Source organism: Dipteris shenzhenensis, chromosome 15 (genome assembly GCF_047967505.1).
Source record: "Dipteris shenzhenensis isolate YYH24624 ecotype China chromosome 15, Dip_SZ_1.0, whole genome shotgun sequence".
Lineage (NCBI taxonomy): Eukaryota > Viridiplantae > Streptophyta > Polypodiopsida > Gleicheniales > Dipteridaceae > Dipteris > Dipteris shenzhenensis.
Window position 1 is genome coordinate 14,803,130 of NC_141610.1, and position 11,407 is coordinate 14,814,536.

At 42.1% G+C, this 11,407-nt stretch overlaps 1 protein-coding gene across 1 annotated transcript; it reads left to right on the forward strand.

The window, feature by feature from the left end:
- Positions 1 to 245: 245 nt before the first annotated feature.
- On the forward strand, positions 246 to 8,676 carry ERD1 (Clp ATPase). Its single transcript, XM_087385486.1, has 12 exons — positions 246 to 1,210; positions 1,366 to 1,523; positions 1,731 to 1,960; positions 2,188 to 2,296; positions 2,381 to 2,514; positions 4,743 to 4,844; positions 4,940 to 5,221; positions 5,786 to 5,925; positions 6,021 to 6,315; positions 6,401 to 6,634; positions 7,857 to 8,093; positions 8,203 to 8,676. The coding sequence occupies exons 1-12, from the start codon at positions 357 to 359 to the stop codon at positions 8,527 to 8,529; spliced, it is 3,102 nt and encodes a 1,033-aa protein (XP_087241612.1). The 5' UTR covers positions 246 to 356; the 3' UTR covers positions 8,530 to 8,676.
- The last annotated feature ends 2,731 nt before the right edge of the window (positions 8,677 to 11,407 follow it).

The following is an 11,407-nucleotide window of genomic DNA, read 5'->3' on the forward strand; positions in this document are numbered from 1 at the left end:
TGATATTGATATAATTAATATATTACAAAACGGATCTTTTATAAGGAAGGAGATAGAGAGGGGAAAAAGGGGGGGGGTGCCACGTGCGAATAAATAAAGAAGTCGTGGAGGGCGGCTAACGTTGCCGTGCGGGACTGTCCACGTTTAATTTTGTGTGAGGTGGAAAACGTAGACCTGGCGGCCATTCCCCCAAATTCCATCGTCTCCTCCACCTCCCCTGCTTTCCTCCTACGAATTTCTCTCCTGTACAGTTGCAGATTCAATATCTCTTGAATCCTCATCTTTAAGGCTTTCCCTTCTGTTCCACCGCATACAGACCCCGCAACAGCCTCCCACAGTATCGGAATTCCTTCACCATGGCTCTTGCCGCCGTTCATCTTCCTGGCGGCAGCGTCATCTCGTCCCCCCAGCGCCATCAGCATAGTAGTTCTCCCGCGGTTGTCTCCGAGGCTTGCCATTGGAATTCCGCAGCGCCGATCCGTTCCGTCCCTCATCATCGTTGCATCCTTGGTCGATTTGGACGTACCGCAACTTTTTCATCCCGTCGAACATCATCATCATCATCATCACCATGGTCATCATCCGCATCCGCCTCCTCTTCACGACGATTCAACGGAGCTTGCAGCAGCACGCGTTCCTCCTTGCACCGCACTCATCATCATGGTTTGCGAAAGTCAAGTTGCGTGGATGTCTTGCGGCCGCCCTCTTTCGTCGAGGCATTTGAAGCGGCGATTTCTTATTGCCTGATCAATCAAGGGACACAGGAATGCGGCCCGAGAGACACTTGGCGTCACCGGCAACTTACCAGACCGGTCGTGAAGGCGGTTTTTGAACGATTTACTGAAAGAGCTATCAAATCGGTAATGCTTGCTCAAAGAGAAGCCAAGGCTTTTGCAAAAGCGGAGGTAGGAACGCAGCAGCTGCTGCTAGGTCTGATTGCGGAAGACCGAGCAAGCGAAGGCTTCCTGCGCTCCGGGGTAACTATTGAGAGAGCGCGAGAAGCTGTCCGAAGCCTATCCGAAGACAAGAGCTCACCTGTTACTTCTGACAAGCCTGCTACAGAAGTGCCTTTTTCGGTAGGCAGCAAGCGTGTGTTTGAGGCTGCTTTGGACCACTCCAAGAAGATGGGCCATAATTACATTGCGCCGGAACACATTGCCTTAGCTCTTTTCACCGTGGACGATGGCCCTGCTACCAGGGTTCTCGAAAGGTCCGAATCAGGCGCTCTCAATCTGGGAATTTTTCAGTTTCCTTTGCAGCTATAAAGGCAACTTCCCTTGATATGTAATGGTTATTAATATGTTATCTTCAATCTTTGCCTGTAATCGTACTGCCAGATTTTTTATTTGTTCTGTGATTATACAGGTTGGGCCTGAAAACAGAAATATTGCAGTCAGAAGCAGTTTTGAGGCTCGAAGGGGAGCTAGCCAAGGAGGGTCGAACACCTCTGTCCTCCCTCCCTGTTCCTGCTAAAGCTGCTGCCGGTGCTGCAACTACTTCGAGGCGTTCTAGTGGCAAAAAAGGTCTTAGAGCATTGCGCTCTTTTTATCTTTCGTAATAGCCACAGTTTCCTTGGAGGGAAACATTAGTTTGAGGCAATTGTGTCTGTCATTTGCGCAAATGCGATGCAGTTTTTGTGTTTCTTAGTAGGGTTTCCCAGAGTGGATTGTCAGCAGCGTATTAACAGGTACCATGGCTCCAAGAATGATCTTTGTGCTCCCTGATTGCAGAAAAAGGTTCTCTTGCTGATTTCTGTGTGGACATAACTGCCCGTGCAAGTGAAGGTAAGATTGATCCAGTAATAGGTCGTGACAAAGAAGTGGAAAGAGTCGTGCAGATTCTTGCTCGGCGCACCAAGAACAATCCAATTCTTCTCGGAGAGCCTGGAGTAGGGAAGACGGCCATTGCTGAGGGTTTGGCACTGCGCATTGTCAGCTCAAATGTTCCCGAATTTCTAAATGTAAGTCTAGTCAAATAGGATCTGATTCTTATCACGAATTTATTGCTTGGCAAATCATATGTGACAACTAGAAGCTTTCTTAATAACTGAGCGTAGTGGTGAGCTTTAGGGTTTCTTTGTATGGTAGATCTTGTGGGGTGCAGGTGGGTTTGGACTGGTCAGGAGTCTCAAATTTGCTTTTCTTTTCTTTATTTTCTTTGCTGGGGCATTTGTTCTATCCTATGCAGGGCAAGCGGGTTATGTCTTTGGATATGGGGCTGTTACTTGCAGGAGCAAAGGAGCGAGGGGAATTGGAGACTCGAGTCACCAATCTTATAGATGAAGTCAAGAATGCAGGTTTCTTATATCGATTTCAATAGCCTTTACACTCTTTTACACATTATCGAATATGTTTTCTCATGCTGCATCTCCATTTGCCAGGAAATGTGATCTTGCTTATCGATGAAGTTCATACACTTGTGGGCTCTGGCTCAGTTGGAAGAGGTGGAAGCAGTGGTGCAGGTCTCGACATAGCAAATCTTTTAAAGCCAGCACTAGCCAGGGGCCAACTTCAGGTTTGAGATGACAGAAAAAACCTTTGAGAGATCTTGGCAAGCTTTTTGTTGATAGTTCCTTGTCTTTGTTCACCGTTTTGACTAGCCTGTAATGAACTTCAGATCAAGTGGTTTCTAGGCAAGGCGTGGGTATTTTGAGTGTTGTGGATGCATTCACTCGTCATTTTAAAACAATGCAGTATGGAAGCTTGGAATAGCCACAGGTTTCAAGCTGCCAAGTGCTTGCCACCTTGGTAGTGTGATGATTAGAGGACAGCTTGTGGTGTTCCTTCTTGCTGATTGATTCTTGACAAAGATGACTGACCAAACCAAATAGGGGCCCATCATAGCTTGTTTGAAGAAGGGTCATCAATGCTGGAGACAGCAACAACAGAATGTCTAGGTCGTTTTGGTTAGGTCAAAACACTTGCACACTTCATGTCAACATCTGAGGACAATCGCCAGCCCCAAAGAGTCCTGCAATCTGTAACCTGTCGACTGAGAGTTGTAGCCTACCAATATCATCTGCGTGGACTTAACATCCATCTTCCCCCTCTGTTTCTTGGGAATGTGAACAAAGGCATCACATCCGATATGTGGAAATAGGATACATCTGGTTTCCTCCCAAAATAGGCCTTAAAGCGAGTGACCTTCAGAACAGCAGTTGTCGAAGAACTGTTAAGTATATGTACTGCTGTAGCTGCAGCCTCCACCCAGAGGAACCCAGAAACCTCTCGGCGTGCTAGCATTGTCCAAGACATTTCCACCACGGTCCAGTTGTTCCACTCAACTACAAAGGCAGTTCCGGTATCAAATGCCCTTTGTCACAGAATTCTGCAAAGACCTGAGAACAGAACTCTCCACCTTTATCAGACCTTAGGAAGGTCAGTAGTAGCTTAAACAAAGAATCAGTACCCTCTAATTACTTCAATTTATGTTTTAACATGAAAAGAGGCTAATCCAATACAAGCAAAATTTGCAGGAGCAAGGGTCATTTAACAACTAACTGTACCTTACAAGTTACAAATTCAATCCTTAAGTCAAGATATAATGATGTTTTAAGTACTTTTGTCAAAATTGGACAGTGTGCCCAGATTATCTTGACAACTAACTTTGAGTCTAAAACAAATTTGAGGAATTTTAAACACTTTCAACCATGATCCATTTGGATCCACAAGTTGTTAGGGTTAGAGAGAGCTTGTGCATTATATATTGTGTAAATGAGGCCCACTTCCCCTATGTTGGTTCCCTGGTATATTGCTATCTTGATCTTTGGGATAGGAGATACAAAGACCCTTGAACAAGACCACCTAGTGGATCCTAGTGCCTTAGCTGTGCATAGAATAGATATTTTTGGGTGTGCTTTTTTGCCCTTTCTTTCGTTTTAGTAAATTTTTAAAAGAATTTTTATGTCCTAGATGAAGATTTCAATAGATTTTTTTTAATGGGTTCCCACACTTATTGCCTTGTTGCCCTTTTGTTTTCACTTTTCTCTCTCTTGTTATCGCATTCCTAGCAAGTTACTGGGTGCGAGTACCCCCCTCTTAAGCCATTCACTCCAGTGCCTCCTTTCTATTGATGGGGATTGGATTTCATAGGACCCATCTCTCTTGCCACACACAAAGGGAACAAGTATGCTCTGCTCGCCATCGACTATGGAACCAAATGGGTCGAGGCCAAGGCAGTTAAAAGCTATATAGCCTAGGTTGTGGGAAGATAGGTAATGCCTGTGTTCCCCAGCTGGTTATCGCTTATACCAAAGAGACTTAAAACTATAGACAGATTCTAAATGTATACCAAAAAGAACTGGATGGCATAAGTTCTCCAATATTTCTTGCATTTTGCTTTTCCATACAAAAATGGTCTAGTTCTATTCTCTATCCAATTTTTTCCATTTCCCTTCGTGCATCCTCCAGCTTTTGAGAAAGAAAGGCCATTTTGGCAGGGTCTGTGAGTGCGGACATCCTAGCAGTCCTACGGAATTTGTTTGAGTTCGTCACTGGAATTTCCTATCAAATTCAGTTATGGGGGTGGTCCATCACCAAGGTTAAAAAGAGGGGGTGGTTCATGTGCTGTGCACTAGTTCAGTTTTTATTTGTGAAGGCCCCCAACAATTGCAATTGAAATCGGAATATCATCTCTGAAGACCTAAGAGCTAGATCTGAAAGTTCTACATCGTATGTTTCTGTCTTCATATAGATTCACAATTTGGTTTTTGCATCTCCTCATTAACCCTTCTTTTCTGGCAGTGTATAGGTGCAACAACTGTTGATGAGCACCGAAAGCATATAGAAAAAGATAAAGCTTTGGCACGTCGTTTTCAGACAGTAATGGTTAATGAGCCTAGCCAGGTTGTTCGTACATTCACTTTGTGCCTCTGAGGTTGCAAATGCATCATGTTGTGGAAACGTTGAATCTAATTTGATGATTGAAATGTTGCCTGCAGGAGGATGCTGTTAACATTTTATTGGGGCTTCGAGACAAGTATGAGGAGCATCACAAGTGTAGGATAACTGCCGAAGCAGTTGAAGCAGCAGTATACTTGTCTGCTAGGTATATTGCTGATCGGTTCCTCCCAGACAAAGCAATTGATTTGTTGGATGAGGCAGGGAGTCGAGCTCGAATAAATGCTTTTAAGCGAAGAAAGGAGCGCCAAATAAGTATTCTTTCTAGGCCTCCAAGTGAATACTGGCAGGAAATTCGAGCTGTACAAGCTTTTCAGGAAGCGGTATGTTATGTTTTGTTGAACCTTCTTAGTAAGCAGTATGCATGGGTTGTGTTACTTAGAAAGAAATGAACACTTCAATTGTTTTTGTCAGGTTTGACTTAAATTTGTTTCTCCCTCTGGTCGATCACCCTGTTACTGTGCTACTAGAAGGCTTGGTTGATTGGCATGTGGCCGCTGTTTTGAGTAGTAGGAGTTACCATAAAGTTTTTGTGCGAATCTCAAGTGTACTGCAGTGATTGCTTAAGTTTGAGCCATGATTTTGCATCTTGTTCAATGTTCGTCCTCATGTGTTGTTCATGTTTGTGTTATTGCTTGCAATGCCTCGTGCACAACAATGTGTTTTATCCTGTCCCTCTGTCTGTACAGCAAAACATTGTTATCATGAATACCATAGTACACGAATAATGTTTTTTGCATGTTTGTTACCATTTTTCTGTTATTTTCAAGTCCACCAGTTTCATTTTAAGCACCTGTAGTTATCAATGTGGCTTTTACTCGGCTGATGTATCAATTAGATTCTCTCGAGACATTGTTAAAAAAAAACCCCTCATTCTTGGATAGCAGGCTCTAGTTCCTCAAAATACAACGGGTGCAACGGAGCATGCACTCGAGGGCACTAGCTCTGTTTCCGGGCTTTCAGATACTGATGAGTCTTCGTCACTTGCTATGTCCAGCTTCTTCAATAATGATGAATATGATGACGGGTACACAATCATAGCCTGAGTTATTTCTCCTCCTGAAAGACACTTGCATACTCAAATAATAATCTGTTGATTGTGAAAATACTATTGCTATGCAGTCCAGTGGTGGTTGGTCCCGCAGAAATTGCATCAGTGGCTTCCATGTGGTCGGGTATCCCTATTGAGCAGCTGACTGCTGATGAGCAAAATAAGCTTATCCATCTTGAAGAAACACTGCAAACGCGTGTTGTGGGTCAAGATGATGCAGTAAGTGCAATTGCTCGTGCAGTTAGAAGAGCTCGTGTTGGCCTCAAAGATCCAAATCGGCCAATTGCTGCAATGCTTTTTTGTGGACCAACTGGAGTTGGGAAAACAGAACTTACCAGAGCTTTGTCTCAGCATTATTTTGGATCGGTGAGTCTCATTTTATCCACTGGGATGGCTAATTTCTGAATTACCTTTGTGTCGACATTTAGTAACCTGACGTATGCTGTTACAGGAATCAGCTATGATCAGGCTAGATATGAGCGAGTACATGGAGCGGCACACTGTGAGCAAGCTGATAGGATCACCACCAGGCTATGTTGGATATGGCGATGGAGGAACCCTTACAGAAGCCGTACGGAGACGTCCATTCTCCGTTGTTTTACTGGATGAAATTGAGAAAGCTCACCCTGATGTGTTTAATATCCTTCTGCAAGTGTTTGAGGATGGACACCTCACAGACTCTCAGGTATGCAACCTTCCCATCTTGACGGTGCTCTTATGAGTTGAAGGAGGAAGGCACTACTTATTTATCATTATATGTGGCACAGTTGTGTATTCTCCTACATCCGCCTTCTTTAGTGGCACGTAGTCTTGAATTGGGATCGAGTTTTGGACTTATGTTGCATTTTGTATTCTCCTATGACCTGCTTATTTCGGAATTATTTGCATTGATGTTGGTGTCGTTGATGAACGGTTTTGAATGTTTTCAATTGGCAAGAGCTCCTCTCCCCCCTCAAATCTAGGCCTACTGTTTTTGGATTGGAGGTAGTCCCCCCTGCCTGTGCTTTTTTGGTGGAGCTTTATTTCAAATAAATAGCATTTAACATACTTTTCTTTTTTTCCTTCCCGCGTTCTTTTCTTGGCTGGATTTTACAGATTAGTAAGCACTGGGTTTAGCTAATAGAAACCCAGATGGTTCCTTATGCTTGGGTATTGATGAGTACCCAAGCATAGCTTTACTTACTAAATTAGTTTTCTTTTCTACTTTAGCTTTGTTTCATGTCTTTTTTTTTTGGGGGGGAGGGGGAGGGTTTGTGTTGTTTGTTTTTCTTTTTGTTTTGGATGTTCTCTCTCTCACTCTCTGTCTCCCCCCCCCCCCTATAGGGCATCGGGTCTTGGTGGTTGGGGATCTGCTATTTGTCCTGTATGCGTTTGTGTTCGATCTTTTATACGAAACCTCTACTGTATCACTGGCTCTGTGCTATGAAGTAAAAAGCTTCTCTCTCTTACATCACATGCTAAGTCAACTCTCTTCTCTCTCTCTCTTGCATCACATGGTAACTCAGGGTAGGAGCTATCCTTGAGTTATCTTCATTTTATCTAAGTAAGCCTACCGTCTAGGTAGGCAGCCATGTGTTGAGTGAAGATGGAATAACATTGTGGGAAAACTTATTATAAAAGGTGGTTATGGGCAGTGTGACATAAGGGAATAATGTAACGGAAACTTTGTTTAATATCTGTTTGACCCACCATCTTAAAGTGGTAATCAGGCAATGTTATTGAAGGGGTTACTTCTCTTCAACTAGCCGTTAGGGCTAACATGCATTTACAAGGAGGACTATCAGGGATGGGATCAATACTATGATCATCAACAGTAACTCCTTTGTTTCATTCAGTTTGCAAGGATCGCTTTCCTTTCATGGCATATAGCTTTGTTATTTACTTTGTCATTTGCTTTCACTCTTCAGGGGCGGAAAGTATCATTCAAAAATACTCTTCTTGTTATGACCTCAAACATTGGGTCAACAGCAATTGCAAAAGGTGGAAGAAGTAGGATTGGCTTTACCTTCGCAGATCATGTGGATGGGGGAAAGTATGCAGCTCTCAAAGAGTTGGTCACAGACGAGCTCAAATCATATTTCAGACCAGAATTCATGAATAGACTCGATGAAGTGGTGGTTTTCCGATCTTTGGAGAAGTCAGATGTAAGTGCTATTATAATTGTACAACTATCCATCATTTCCATGTTTATGAAGCTTGTTTCAGCAGATCAAAATTTTGTTTGTGTTCAATCTGAAATCCTCTTCCTGGCAGGTACGGCAAATTGTAGAACTGATGCTAAAAGAGACAAAGACAAGACTTTCCAACTTGGGCATAGGCCTCGAAATTTCTGAAGCCATGATCCGGCTTATATGTGATCAAGGATACGATCGGGCCTATGGTGCCCGGCCACTACGCAGGGCAATAATGCAGCTGGTTGAAGATAAAGTAAGTGAAGCATTGCTGGCTGAAGACTATGGTTCCGGAGACACTGCTCTTATCGATATTGATGAGACAGGGAATCCTGTTGTCACACATCACTGCAAGCCAAATCGTTGCGAGCATGGTCTGTGTGTCTCAGTACGAACCAACTCACTATGATTGCCGATATCTGTACATTATTACTTGTACTAAATGTATGCATGGCCTCTAAGCAGGGTCCTTTCTTGGACATGGGAAGTGCAGGAGGCACAATTCTTGATTCCTATCAGCCGTGCTGGATAAGTCTAATGCAATGGTTGGTTCCTAGCTGGGTGTTATACAATCTGTTTATGTAATCCGCAGGAAAACCCTGCTCTCTAAAACAGAAAGCTTGTATATAAAGATTGCTTTCAGACACCTAACACATGTTGTGCATGGCTGTGCCATATTAGAACTGGCTATAGCTAGTTTTGAGCAGGAATTTGAACACTGCTCAGAATGCCTAGTTACTTGCTCAATTTGGAACATGCAAAATGTTCTCAATGTGAGGTGTCTAGGACCAACGAGTGTCCAGGGTCTGTACGGTTCTCTCTCTGCTGTCAAAGGAAAATTTGTTTTTAGTTTTGAATAATAGATGTTCTTATGAATTGAGGCAACACTCTTTGTAGGGGGCTACCAACCAAACCACTGCCTATATTCCAATAATATGAACCGGATGAGGTGAGAAGTCTCCATTCTCATTGCTAATAACAATCTCCCAATGCTACAAAGCTTGCCTAGAAGAGCCCAACCACTGTGCCATGAAGGACATTCGATTGAGAATTGTGTCCTCATTGGCCGCTACAAAGAGAGAACCTGAAGTTGGGTACTGCTTGCAAGATGATCACAACTATGTGAATTTGCCTCAAGAGGGGTATATTCTCTTCAGATTCCAGTCTTATTCCTCTCCTCTAGAAACCCATTCAACAGAGTTGGTCCCTAGAACTTTATGGATGTTCGCTGCATCACGTAAAAGCTTGAGGGTAGCTAGTGGTAAGGAACTTCGGGGGGGGGGGGGGGGGTTCCAGGGTGGGAAAATCAGGTAAGGGAAAGTGTTTTTTTTTCTTTGGGGGAGGGGGGAGTAGAGGGTAGAAGGCAACAAGCAAACCCATTCGACATGCCTATTCAAGATTTTGTAAGCTATTCAAATCACAACATTATGTGTGTATATGTCTGTAGTATTGGATTCATGGGTCTACATTTGCATGGGCAACTTTGAATGGCTAAAACTATCTCGGCTCCTGGCCCCCTACACTTTTGGTATTGGTTTCTCTCATCACCTAAGAAGCGCAAATGTTACTCCTTTGGACTCTTCTTTGCAAATGTTACACCTCCACTTTCCACTAACACTGTAATAAATGCCGTGGCTTTGCAAGATTTAAACTTTGTCCATGAGCCTCACCCTCGGATTTTGGATGTGTTATTCCATCATTCGAGGTGGCTCCTTGAAGAATGGCTTCAACTCTCTCAGCCCTTGGTCCTTTACACTTCTTGATGCACTTTTTTTTCATCGCCTAAGAAGTGCTTACTTATTCTTGCCATTGGTCATCACAGCTCTCGATCGCAAATAGTAGATCTCCAGTTTCCATTGACTAACATCATTATGTAATCCCTTGCCTTTGTGGGTTCTTGACCTTTTCTTAAAGAGAAACATAAACAATTCCACTCCTACTATTCTATTTCTTGTCTATATAGCTAAACGATATAGATTTTCAATTAAAAAAGTCCCAAACTTAAGATAGGTGCGATTGATGCATGTGTAAATAATGGTGTCAATCGGACACTAGTGCATTTGAATAAGACACTCAGAGCGTGTTTCTTGATTGATGTGCATGACACTTGGTGATAAACATGCTGTAATGGGTGCCCGATCATGCAAACCATATCTAATGGGCACGATACTTTGAATGCGCTGCAAAATAAATGGGATTGATACATGTTGAAAGTATCATGCCCATCGAACACATGTGCTTTCGAATAAGATGCTAGGTAGCATATACAATGAGCTATATAGCATATATAATGTGCCACACTTATTGTGCTTACATAGTGGGCTATATAGCACAAATAGTGTGTTAGATAGCACATGCAATGTGATGCATTCAATATGATATCTGGATAACATACTACATAGCACATCAATTATTCTAAATAGCATATGCTATGACTTATAGCACTTCAAATGTGCTATATAGCACATACACTATATATCCTACATAGACGAACATAGCGCATTTAGTGGGATGTAACATATATAGTATATACAATGCTATATAATGTACTATATAGCATATAAAATGTGCTAATGGCACATACAGTGTGCTATATAGTACAATGCACTACATACACTATATATATATTATATGCCATAAGCTATATAATATATATATATATAGCATATATATAGACTAGGCTATATAGCACATACACAATAGCACATACACAATATATAGCATACATATTGTGTTGCAATTATTGCAATTATTAAGTGTGTTATATAGCTTATGTAGTATTGTATATAGCACACACAAGGCTATAAATAGCACACAATATGAATCATAGCACTTATAGTGTGTTGTACAGCATAAACAATATACGAATAATGGGTGGACATACAATGTGCTACATAGCACATTCAATGTGTTGTATGCAATAAGTGACTTGTATAGCATATATAGTATATAGCACATGCTATGTGCTACGTAGCATATATAGTTTGCTATGCAATACATGCAACGTGTTACACAGCTATATGATAAATGTACTACATAGCAGAAACAAGGTATTGTATAGCATATATAGGTGTGCCACATTTATTGTGCTCATATTGTGTGCTTTATAGCATACATAGCATGCCACATTTATTATGTTCATATAGTGTGCTACATAGCATGTAATATGCTATAGAGGTATTGTGCTTATACAATGTCCTATATAGCATATTCACTATGTTGTACAACATATTCCATGTGCTTTATGCCACATAAAATGTGATACAATTGCTGTACTACATACATAA